The 13,126-nt window shown below is 40.9% G+C and overlaps 1 protein-coding gene across 1 annotated transcript in view; it reads right to left on the bottom strand.

Moving 5' to 3' along the window:
* The window catches only part of LOC110073029 (glutathione hydrolase-like YwrD proenzyme), a 37,262-nt gene extending 24,395 nt beyond the window's left edge, over positions 1 to 12,867 (bottom strand). The window contains 4 exon segments of the mRNA XM_020781837.3: positions 1,435 to 1,641; positions 2,782 to 2,935; positions 8,681 to 8,834; positions 12,444 to 12,867. Coding sequence (XP_020637496.3) covers positions 1,435 to 1,641; positions 2,782 to 2,935; positions 8,681 to 8,834; positions 12,444 to 12,624 — 696 coding nt within the window. The 5' untranslated portion in view covers positions 12,625 to 12,867.
* Positions 12,868 to 13,126: the final 259 nt, after the last annotated feature.

Below are 13,126 nucleotides of genomic sequence, written 5' to 3'. Positions count from 1 at the left end.
AGAATTCTCACTATTCATTCTCACTGATCCAGGCTATCTCAATGTGACAAATTTTCAAGCCTCACAAAATTCCTTGTCTCCAGCATGAGAGGGAGACAAGGAGCTCTTGTTCTTCTGTCAAGACATGTGATTTGTAGAAAATATTTTGCCAACTGGTGGAGTTTTTTCCCCCATTGAGAAGTAAAGCACATGCTCCTATGAAACTGGCAAAAATGTCAGAAGGTAGCAGTAATATCTGTTGGAAATGTAAAAAAAAAGTAGGAACTTATTATCATATGTGGTGGTCATGTGAAAAAGCCAGGGTTTATTGGTTACAGTTGTGGGAAATGACAAAAGGAATTATTCAAAAGAAATTAAACTTTAAACCCGAAATAGCATTATTAAATATTATGCCAGAAATTACTGATAAGGAAATCAAATATTGTTTGATGTATATATTGATAGCAGCTAAGTTACTCTGGGCCCAAAAATGGAAAAGTGAAGACGTACCTACAATGGAGGAGCTCCTGAAGAAGCTGTTGGATATTATAGAACTGGATACATTATCAGAAGCGCTACGAGATCAACCAAGAGACTATGCAAAACAAAGTTGGAACTTAATACATGCTTGGGCCCAGGGTCAGACTTGAAGATAGGGCAAAATGACTGATGGGCTTTTTTTTTTTCAATGCTCTCTGGAGGTTGGGAAAGCTGGAATGTAATGAGGTCTGAATCTCTGTCCTCAAAGGGGGGTGTTTGGGGTGTCTGTATTGTATTTTAGATATGTGTTTGTAGTTGAAATAAAATTTAAAAATTCAAAAAAAAAATAGAAGTAAAGCACATGTATACTAGTATAAGACTGCTTGGTTGTTCAAAAGGCACAACCAAATTACCTATAATCTTTAAAAACTTATGCATCACAGCAGTGGCTGTGACAATTTTATGTCACTGATAGGCTGAAATCTAGTAATAAGTAGCAACTTGCATAGGTTCATCGGACCAATGCATACATAGATGTTGACTCTTCAAATTCCAACTGATTCAATGATCCTTCCCGAGTTACAATGAATGACTGGATTTTAGCTGCAGTTACACAATTTGCACAAAAATCATTCCTACCAATATGAAAATTCTTACTGAGAGGACCCGTAGATCTCTTATTATGTGCATGCAGGACAATTCTGCAGTCTTTTGTCCTCAAGCATGAGGACAAGGTAAGTAGAAATTTAGATTCCTTATCTGGATATGGTTCCTTAGATGACAGATACGGGGAAATATGTTGACTCCACCACTATTGATGAATTTCTTCTTGAGATGGGAAATGCAGCTTTTTTGTACTACAGATATCCCAGCCAGCATGGCCATAAAGTAACTTCTCCTATATCTACTCTCTATAAATATAAAACAGTGTTGACCCTGAGTCTTGCAGCGAGACTAGTTTGAGGCATCACTTACTTTAAAAGTATTTGCCAAAAATGGATTGTAGAAGAGTTGACCATGATCAGGTGCTTGGCCCTCAATTAGCAGGTCCTTCCCATGTTTGTTTCCTGGTGTCTGAAGAGCATAAGCATTCATCTTCCACTGGTATGAAGTAATTTCTGACACAGGGAAACCATTTTCTGCCAGTTCTATTGCTGGCTGCAGAATATCTCTCATGGAAAGCTAAATCAGAAAAGACTGGTATTATTTTCCAGATTTCAAATGCACATATGTCTAACTGAAAACATTTCCAAGGTCCAGCTCGTTACACAGATTAGCCTGCTGAATAAAATTGCTCAAGACATTAATAATAAACAGTACACATCCTGATGTCTTCCCTGCAAGAAATTTCCCAAAGGGCAACTGCTTCAGAAGCAGTTCCTACAAGTCAGAGGCCCTAAAAAAGATGGTAGAAGTTCTGACTTCCTTTTTCAGAAATGTACAAGTGAAGAGAAGCTATGATACAGCAGAAAGTCCCCCCAAATGGGCTTTACTGCCTTCCCAAGCAGAAAGGAAGTTAGTAAAGAAGGAGAAAACATGAAAACCTTGAGATTTAGGTACTTTAGAGGGAAGATAACTTTGAGAAATGCTGCCTCCTGAAATTCAAAACAGCATAATACAGCACACGAGCCAGTCCCACTGACATGCTCTATTTTAAAGGTACATTTGCAATGCACATTTTTACTCATCAAAGCTGCCTCTTTTGCAATTAATTTTTTTAAGAAGTGGAAGGAAGAGTAGGAGAAGCCTGAATACAGCCAGGGCCGGCCCTAACATCAGATAGAGTGAAGCAGCCACATCAGCCAAATATTTGGGGCGTGATGGAGGAACAAACATTAGTTATTTATCATTATGGAGGCAGATTGTCTACTCTGCTTCTGGCAGCAAAATGACTAGAGTTGGTCTTTCTTTTCCTATGTAAAGCTTCCTAACATTTTAGACTAATCAGAAAGGCCCCACTTCAGGTTTAAACTTTAATATATGCTGGACCAGTTTTCATACTAAGAAGGAGGGCCTCTTAAACACAGGCTGCCCTCCAAAGGGAATCTGTTTATTTTCTCCATGAGTCTTCTATAAGCAAACCAAAACAGTTTGTTCGATTCTGTTTATGGAAATTAACCACTGTTTTAATTCTGATCTCTGTTCTTTTGTTGGTTGGTGCTCTTTTAAAACAACCAAAACAATATAAGAATGTGTATTTAATCACTTTCTTGTTGCTTACTGCAATACTTTTTGAAAAGTAATGCCACGTTTGCTTTCTGACGGCAAAAGATGAAACAAGTGTATTCTACTTTTGAACCAACAGGCCCATCAAGGACTCACCTTTTTGCTTCCATACAGCGCAACAGCATCACACCAGCCAGCTGCAGCACCTGGCACTGTGATGTTATATGCGTGCAATGCAGGTGGAGGATTTGCTTCACTGAAGCCATGTTCTTTTAGCAGTTCAATTGATAGGGACTGCGGAGACCGGCCACTGCAAACCAAGCAGATGTCAACATGTAAACAGGCGTACAACTAAAAGCATCTAAACAACAACGGTTTTGTTGTTTGTTGGTGGTTTTATGCTTTTTGCAGTTTTTACACGTTTACTGTTATTTGTATTTTATTTAAATTGTTGTGAATCACTCAGAATAGTGCATTGGCATAGAAAACAAATGAAATGAATTTAAAAAGTTAAATAAATAAAACAATCCTTGCCATTTAAAAAGAAAAAGAACATTTGCACTGCAGTCAGCTTAGTATAGCATCACAGCAACTCTGACAAAGATAGCAACAAACCAAAATAATGTGAGCAATTTCCATACCTCTGTTAAGACATGTTTTTCACTGGGTGATTTACTAATGGGTTAAAATTCTGCAACCCTTATTCCAGGAAACTCTTCCTAGTAAACTCAACTAATTGCTGTTTAACAGCTCCTAGTACTACCAGTCAAAAGACATCATGGATCTAAGCCATCTGTAATGGGATTTATTTCAGCAAGAAAAAACAGAGAAGCAGTAGGAAAGCATATGAGGGTTTCAAATGGACAAATAAAAGTACTGCCTGGAAGCATGCTCTCATTAATTCTGCATCATAACAATGCATGTGGTTAAGCATTTAATCCTGTAGATAATGTTTACTGTGTACAAACCTTGGGAAGACTTCTATACCTTTAAGAGTACATTTGTTGTTGTTTAGTCATTAAGTCGTGTCCGACTCTTCGTGACCCCATGGACCAGAGCACACCAGGCCCTCCTGTCTTCCACTGCCTTCCGGAGTTGGGTCAAATTCATGTTGGTAGCTTCAGTGACACTCATCCTAGCTAGATGAGATGGTTCCTAGCAGGGTACCTAGCGGGGAACAATTGTAGCATATTCTGCCATTGCAGTCTTTGAACTTGGCAACTCTCTGGAATCGATCTGCCTTTGGAAATTCTAATCGAAGCAATACAGTGCCTCCTGGCTATAAAGCTGATGGTAAGTGTAGTTTGGTGGCAATTCATATGAGATTATGCCCAGAAATAGGCATAACTATACAATACAATTGAATTGTATAATTTAATTGCCATTTTTTAAAAAAAATCTGGTTCAGTGTACAGCAGATACAAAACGTATATATATATGCCACCTAGGTTTGGAATGTCCAAGCTGTATATCTAGCTTTTTAAAATGACAGGAAGGCCCAGACATTTCTAGTATCTAGAGCTCAATGACTTAGGTTTCTGGCTGCTGAGCTAGAGGCTGGGAGTTCGATTCCCCACTGTGCCTCCTTGACAAGGGATAGACTCAATGATCCATTAATTCCCTTCAAGCTCTGCAGTTTGATGATGATGATGATGATGATGATGATGATGATGATGATGATGATGATGATGATGATGATGATGATGATGATGATGACCTGTACCTTAAATCTGTAAACATCTACATCTTTCAGGGGAATTTATAAAACAATAACCATGTTCCTGTGACCATGATCCTATTTGGTCAAACTGCTCGCATAATAGCGCAAATAACCCTTACAAAGACTGTACAAATAGATACACTGGTGGTTTGTAAAGGGGACCATGCTTGCAAGGACAATTTTTCCATATGTCAGAGATCCTGTATTAATGCAGTGGCAGGCCTTCATACTCCAAACATGTTGAACAGGATTCTGTCTTTTGGTAAGAGCCACACAATTCACACAATTTTGTGAGATGGATGTTCTTTTCTACCATGAAGATACTGCAATAAGGAAAAGCTGCAGACTGATCTCTGTAACCACTACACTATTTAATGGCCTTGGTATTTCCCAAGTTGCTTTTTAGAAAAACAGCCACTTCACATTTCTGCATTTTCCTAGCAGACTGGATACCAGATTCCCCACTTGGCCATGAAACCCACTTGGATGGGGTGGTGGTGGTGCCACTGGCAAAACTACAGTGTTAGGGAAAAGTTGTGGCCACATACCCTGGAAGCCCTTCTAGGGTTACCACAAATCAGAACTGATTTGATGGCACATTTTATTTATTTATTTATTTTATTATATTATGTATATGCCGTATTTCTCCCAACAGGGGACCCAAAGCAGTTCACAACATTAAAATTCACACCATTAAAAACACAATAAGTTAAATATTGAAAGACAAATTAAACAATATATGATTTAAAATAAAAAGAAAAGATTAAAATTATCTGCTGAAATGGGGACACCAGTCCTTTCTCCAAGTTGCAGATGAGCAGGAAGAGGAATAGAGGATCTGACCTACTGCTTTCAAGACTTTGCCTTGGATTTTTCAATGAAGCTGCAGACTGATTTCTGATTAATTCAGTCTATTTTGCTATGATTTTAATAATTCCAATATGTTGTTTTTGCCCTGAATAATGGAAAATAATTTTCAAAGGAAAAGACCGTTGGATTATATTTTCCTCAGGGTGCCTGGCAGGAGATTAGCCTTACAATCCTTGGAGACAAGCCAAACGTATTTCATTTGAAATGGCTTCCTGTTTCTTGGTTCGCTGGGAGCAGGAGGAAGGAGTCAGATACAGCATGTCCTAACCCTTCCACGACAGCAACAGGAACTGCAGAGCACCTGGAACTAATGCTACTGCATCTTCCTCTTAACATTTAATATAAACCTACAGAATAAGGGCAGTTATTCCTCCACACGAGTGAAAAGTTGACGAGAGTTGAAATGCAGGAAAATCTGAACAAAAAGAAAGGAAATGGGGGACAAAGCTGGATCCTGACCTCCTAGTTAGAATAAAGTTCCTTCCCAAACAGAGCTACAGATTCTCCGTCTGCTAAAATGTGTGCAAAGAATCACAATCCAGGTTTAAAAATAAATTATGTTACATGTATAAGTTTAAAGGCATGTTCACATAAAGTGAAAAAATATCTTTTGTATATAAGGCTGCCTTGTAACAACAGTGGCAAGCCCAGACAGCAGTGCTTAATGGAGCACCATTACATATCTGGAATTCCAGCAAGACAGTTAGTTCAAGTAACTTGTTTCCTCTCCCTGCCTCTGCTTATTTTCTGCCACAACGATGTCATGGAACATACACTGAAATTCATAACAGCAGTTTATCTGTAACATGCTCCAGGAACAGGGCTAGGAAAAAGTTACCTTTTAGACAACAATTTCCAGAACTTCTGTACAGTTCTGGGAACTATAGCTGAATCAGTTGACTTTTCCAAATGCTGGCCAGGAATGCTGCAGGGTATATCTCCCTCTAAAAATACTGCACACGAAAGAATCATGGCTATTTTATTAGTTGAATGATTAAATGAAACACTGGATTATACCAACTTGAGAACAAGAATCTAGGAAGCATCAATGAAGCATGAAGGTATGTAGTCTAGGTTCCAGCAGTCACGCAAACAACTGTAACATTAGTTCATTCCCACTTGTATGAAAATAGTGACTTGCCTCTTGATATAATTTCCTTGAAAGACATTGTTGCTGTTGCTGTTGTTTAATTATGCCCGACTCTTCATGACCCCATAGTTCTTCTGCGCCTTCAAAATCCAGTTTGTACTTCTGGGAGTTCTCAGTCCACATACTGCTGAAGCCTACCTTGTAGGATTTTGAGCACAACCTTGCTAGCATGTGAAATGAGTGCAATTGTATGGTAGTTTGGAGCATTCTTTGGCACTCCCCTTCTTGGGATTGGGATGTAGACTGATCTTTTCCAATCCTCTGGCCACTGCTGAGTTTTCCAAACGTGCTGGCATATTGAGTGTAGCACCTTAACAGAGTCATTTTTTAAGATTTTAAATAGTTCAACTGGAATGTCATCACCTCCACTGGCCTTGTTGTTAGACAAGCTTTCCAAGGCCCACTTGACTTCACTCTCCAGGATGTCTGGCTCAAGGTCAGCAACCACACTATCTGGGTTGTCCGGGGCACCCAGATCTTTCTAGGATAATTCCTCTGTGTGTTCTTGCCACCTCGTCTTGGTGACTTCTGCTTCTATGAGGTCTCTACCATTTTTGTCCTTTATCATGTCCATCTTTGCACAAAAGGTTCCTTTAATATCTCCAATTTTCTTGAACAGATCTCTCGTTTTTCCCTTTCTATTATTTTCCTCTATTTCTTTGCACCGTTCATTTAAGAAGATCCTCTTGTCTCTCCTTGCTATTCTTTGGAAGTCTGCATTCCATTTTCTGTATCTTTCCCTATCTCTCTTGCATTTTGTCCCCCTTCTCTTCTCTGCTATTTGTAAGCCTCGTTGGATAGCCATTTTGCTTTCTTGCATTTCCTTTTCTTTGGGGTGTTTTTTGTTGCTGCCTCCTGTACAATGTTACGAGCCTCCATCCAAAGTTCTTCAGGCACTCTGTCCACCAAATCGAGTTCCTTAAATCTGTTCTTCACTTCCACTGTGTATTCATAAGGGATTTGGTTTAGATTATACCTGAGTAGCCTAGTTGTTTTTCCTACTTTCCTCAGTTTAAGCTTGAGTTTTGCTATAAGAACCTGATGATCAAAGCCACAATCAGCTCCAGGTCTTGTTTTTGCTGCTTGTATTGAGCTTCTCCATCTTTGGCTGCAGAGAACATAATCAATGTTGGACCCCTTCCGACCTGAGTGGCTCATCTTCCAGCATCATATCTTTTAGCCTTTTGTTTCTGTCTATGGGGTATCCTCGACAAAGATACTGGAGTGGCTTGCCATTCCTGCTCCAGGTGGATTGCGTTCAGTCAGAACTCTCCACTATGACCTGTCTGTCTTGGGTGTCCCTGCACGGCATAGCCCATAGCTTCTCTGAATTATAGTACTCAAGACCCTTCACCACGAGAAGGCACCAATCTGTGAAGGCGATTGAAAGACATACTAAAGCCCTAATGCTGCCAAGAGAAACTGACCTGATTCTACTCTGGCTTGTTAATTTGGGTTCTTTTGACAAGAACACAGAAAAGTCTGTTTTTATGGGAAGGACGGTCATTTGTGACTGCCAGCAGCTGATGACAACTCTCACAGTTCCTCCCCATAGGATAAATTACAAAGATCTGATAAGTGTTTCACTCTGAAAATCTTTGAAGATCCTCAAATGCCTCCCGCATCTTAATTGATCAGTGCACAGATCCAGCTACATTGCAATCCTCTGCATGTTTGTCTCATTGAGTTCAATGGGGTTTATTCCCAGAAAGAGGTGTATAAAGTTGCAGCTCTAGCATCCTTCTCCACACAACAGCAGGGATGGGGACTCAAGCCATGGAACTCACTGTCAGGTTGGACTTACTATAAGTCGCACTCGTGACTTGACTTGGACTCAACTCAGAGTTTTTTCCCCAATGACTCGAACTTGACCTCTAACTCAGAACCTACCCACTTCCTCCCTTTTTTCTGAGTAAAAAGGGCTTGTTTTTAATAGGGACTTGGGGCTTTGTACCAGAGACTCTGACTTGGATTTGTGCAGCACCAAAGACTCTGACTCTCACTTAGGTGCTGGACTCAAAGACTTGCCAACGTTCCTGCAAAATAGTCTATCAGATCATCTTCCCTAATATGTGACATGTCAGGAAAAGGCAGAGCATCTCTTTACTCCACAAACTGAGCTTCTGTTGACGAGGAAGTTACTTTGATATTCTCGTTTTCAGCCTCTTAGTCACAAACAATCATCAAAACCAAAACAAACGAAGAGGTGAAGAAAAACTCCAATACACAATTCACCCCTGTTGCACTACCAAAGTCTCTTCACAATCACAAATACAAAAGCACAACAACTCTTGTACCTCCTCTTTGGAACTTACCTTCCATTGAGGGCATGCACCTGCTTTGTGCTTGCATCATAGTAGAGGCAGAAGCAATCTCCACCTATGCCAGTACTGCATGGTTCAGTGACATTTAAAGCAGCTGCTACAGCCACTGCAGCATCAACAGCATTGCCGCCATTCTTTAAAATGTCTGCAACAATAAGCAGTAAAGTTTTGCTCACTCAGAACTTCACAGTAATCTCCCTGAGGGGAAGCTGAAAGTAGCAACTACCTGGGTAACAGAAGGCACAAACAGACATTACAGATACACCATAATCATTAGAGAAATATCCTTACAGGCTGTCTGTATGTGAGTGTCACAAAAGAAGTTTCCTTCTCCACCTCCAGTTTGCAAATTAGCTCAGTTTATTTTGTGACTGGTCTTTAGGAATTAAGCACAGGAATCTTCAATCATTAAAGTCTGCTTTCACAAATACAAAAGCTTTCCTAAATCATTTTTATGCTTCCCAGCAACTCCTGTTGTTTAGCATCACAAATTGCACTAGAGTGTAGGCATCCTTCAGTCTCGAAAGACTATGGTAGCGTGCTCTGTATGGAGGACTTGGAACAGCATCTAGTGTGGCTGAGGAGGCCAATTCGAGAGTTACAATCTCTTCCACACTGAAGACAAATCCAATCTGTCACCTGTCCAGCTCCCTGGTTTTGCTTCCTTTGTGACTTCCTCTTTGCCTCGGCCTGCTGGACAAGGGTTTCTTCAAATTGGGAGAGGCCGTGATGTACCGCCTGCCTCCAGGCTGAACAATCAGATGTCAGAGTTTCCCATCTGTTGAGGTCTATTCCTAAGGCCTTCAGATCCCGCTTGCAGATATCCTTGTATCGCAGCTGTGGTCTCCCTCTGGGGCGATTTCCCTGCACTAATTCTCCATATAGGAGATCCTTTGGGATCCGACCATCAGCCATTCTCACAACGTGCCCAAGCCAGCGTAGATGTTGCTGTTTCAGTAATGTATGCATGCTGAAAATTCCAGCTCATTCTAGGACTACTCTATTTGGAACTCTGTCCTGCCAGGTGATACCAAAAATCCGTCGGAGGCAACGCATATGGAAGGTGTTCAGCTTCCTCTCCTGCCGGGCACAAAGTGTCCAGGACTCACTGCAGTACAGGAGTGTGCTCAGGGCACAGGCTCTATAGACCTGGATCTTGGTATGTGTTAGTAGGCTCACTGAATTAGTGGAAATTTAGTGAGTCAATTTTTCTATCCATTCCATTGAATGAGCTTACTCCAACTGCAACTTACTGTGCTAAAGTGCTAACTCACAGCAAGACTAGGTCCATTGAAATCAATGGAACTTATAAAGTCACTCACCAAATCCCCATTGATTCAATGTGTCTACTTTAGTGCAATTTACTGTGCTAAACTGCTGGGTTTTGGCCATAATCTATAACTTTCTGCCCAGAATAGCAAAGGAAGTACAGGATCCTGAGAATTAAATCAATAAATGAGAACTAAAGTAAAGAATTCTCACCGGCTTTATGTGTAACCCAGATGGTAAACTATAAGAAGAGTGTTGCTCTTCTTATATCTATGCAGCAAGTTGCATTGATTCAATGGGTCTACTCCAGTTACAACTTACTACTGAATTTCAGCCAGTGAAAGATAAGTGAAGCTGACTCAGCCAGAATCCAGGATAGGAGCATCTGCAATCACTAGCTGAATAGACAGCTGGGTTTGCTTCTGGCTTGCCTTCCTCTAAGAGTGAAGGTAGAAGAAGCAAAGTAAACTGAGCTATGGTGCTTTTGCTTTCATGATCTTCAAAAGCCAATTTTCCAAAGGGGCATTGTTCAAAGTCTTATAGCATCCACTGCCAACCCCCTTGAATTCTCATTCCAACAACCCCATTACAAAATAAGATCTTTTTGATCAACTTTGTCATGCTTTTGGCTGCCTGGGACCTGTTCAAGCCAAGGAAAAGCCTCTGTTTGGAGCTGGAATTGATTAGAAGTATATTATGTCTTCCAGAGAGTATAGACAGTGCTTTAAAAACACTTCTTTACTCTGTGAGAGTGTGTGTGTTGGGAAGCACTCAGAAGTGTCTGGAGAGTTCAGGGGTGCTGGGGCCAGTCCTTCAAGACCCAGAGGAGGCACTTGCAGCCCCTGGACTCTGACAGCACTCTGGCAAGCCAGGTTTGGCCTGCGGGGTGAAAATTTCTCATCCCTAGAGTATAAGATATAACTGAAACGTGCTCCTCCCTTTGCTACCTCCAGTCCATTTCAGCCACCTTGTTGACACCGTTGGTATAATGACTCCATTCAGCACCATATTCCAACAGGATATCTGTCCTGGGAGCACCATCATAACTGGTGCCCTGTTGGGTTTTCACAGAATGTAGAAGGCTTTGAAGAAGCAGATCTTCAACCTATGTCAGTCATACAGAATTAAAGCATCACTAATTTAGGGCCTGTCCAAATGGGGAAATTTGGAATGGTCTAGTTGGCCCTTAAGAGGTTCTTATCTTCAGTGTGATCTCCTTTATCTCTCACTTGAGCAATCTTTCCATGAGAAGGGTCCACAGAGGTCTTTGGCTTACTGGTTTACCTGTGAGCAAGCTTACCCTGGCTTGCTTATGAGTAAGGAGACAACAGCAGCAGCATGAAGGGAAAACAATGGGGTGAAGGTCAGGAAGCTGGAAAGGAGGTAGCCCAGCTTTCTCCTCAGCAGGGGCTCTGCTGCATTATGGGAGTAGAGCCCATGGACTAGACATAGCCCTCTTCCCCATCTTTTCCCACAGCCATCATCCAGTGGGCCACGGTGGACTGAAACTTTATTTAAAATGTGAAATAAAGTAAGTGGTATATCAAAAGAGCAATGCATCAACCTATCATGGTATTATATTGGTATATTGGAATCATGGTATTGATTCACTGCATCAATATGGGAAATATTTTTAAAAATAAGACAAAAACAGAGAAGGCTTTTTTTCCCATCTTTCCTTTTAATATCACAACTCACCCAATAAATCACAGGGTTATCTCCTCAGTTAAGGGTGCCCGTAACTCCATGCCAAATTGTGCCAAAAAACCCAGAAGCCCCTAGTGCTGTGCCAGAAAGGGGCAGGACAGCTCTTAAAGGGACAGGATGGATCAATTTAAGTACTGTGCACTACTTCTCATATTCTTATACTTCTCATATTCTCAGGGGACTTGGTGGCACTGCGGGTTAAACTGCAGAAGCCTCTGTACTGCAAGGTCAGAGGACCAGAAGTCATAAGATCAAATCCACGCGATAGAGTGAGCTCCTGTCACTTGTCCAAGCTCCTGCCAACCTAGCAGTTTGAAAGCATGTAAAAATGCAAGTAAATAAATAGGTACCACCATAGTGGGAAGGTAACAGTGTTCCACGTCTAGTCACGCTGGCCACGTGACCACAGAAACTGTCTACGGACAAATGCTGGCTCTACGACTCGGAGACGGGGATGAGCACTGTGCCCTAGACTCGGACACAACTGGACTAAAATGTCAAGGGGAACGTTTATCTTTACCTTACTTCTCATATATGTTGAACGTCATGAAAACCATATTGTGTTCACCATAACTCAGATGCGTTGACAGCAGATATGAAGAAAAAATATTCAGTCTGGAATAATTCACTGAATTCCAAAGAATGTATAGAGTCCATCCATCAAAGCAGGGCTGGAAATTTTACTGGCATCTCTAAAGCTGTTTTTACAGGCTTCAGAGTCCTCCAACCACCACCCCCCCAGGACCCTAATGATTAAAGGAACTGTAAAATGAATTACCAAGGCCAATGTTTGTGGCAAGAGGCTGGCTTGATGCAACACAGGCATTGGTGCAAATCACTGGAGATCTCCGGGAACAGAACTTAAGCTCTGACATCATTTGGGCAACAACAATATCCAGTCTGCACACAAAATAGAAAAACAAATTTAAAATGAAACCTGAACTAGAGTAGAAAAACATATCTGAATCCCCAAATCATTGGATACAAATGGAACCAAATAATAACCACCACATATTTTAGTAACTCTTAGGTTGCAGGTTTAAACTGTCATTATTTCTTCTACTTTATTTCTTTTGAACAAGTTGAAGTTTACAGTGAATAATACTGAAATCACCTCATATTTGACACTTTATGCAACACTCTTTCTTTGTTTTGGCAAATGAAAGGGAACTCCCTAACAAGGATCATAATTTTCCTCAGCCCCCTGCCATTCAGCAATTGAAAGCTAAAATTATCCAGGATTATATTATTACAGTGGGGTCTCGACTTACGAACGGCTCGACATACGAACGTTTCAACTTGCGAACCGCTCTCATAGGACTATATGGACTCGACTTACAAACTTAGATTTGAGTTACGAACTCTTTTTTTCCTTTTTTTAAAAGCTAAGTCATTTTAGGTTAAAAGAAAAAAAAGAAAAAATATCCCCCTCTAGCGGCAGAAGGCGGAATAGCAGCTTCC

The sequence above is a fragment of the Pogona vitticeps genome, chromosome 3 (genome assembly GCF_051106095.1).
Source record: "Pogona vitticeps strain Pit_001003342236 chromosome 3, PviZW2.1, whole genome shotgun sequence".
In the NCBI taxonomy this organism is placed as follows: domain Eukaryota; kingdom Metazoa; phylum Chordata; class Lepidosauria; order Squamata; family Agamidae; genus Pogona; species Pogona vitticeps.
Note: the sequence above shows the minus strand (reverse complement) of the source record. Positions and strands in the feature narration are given on the sequence as shown.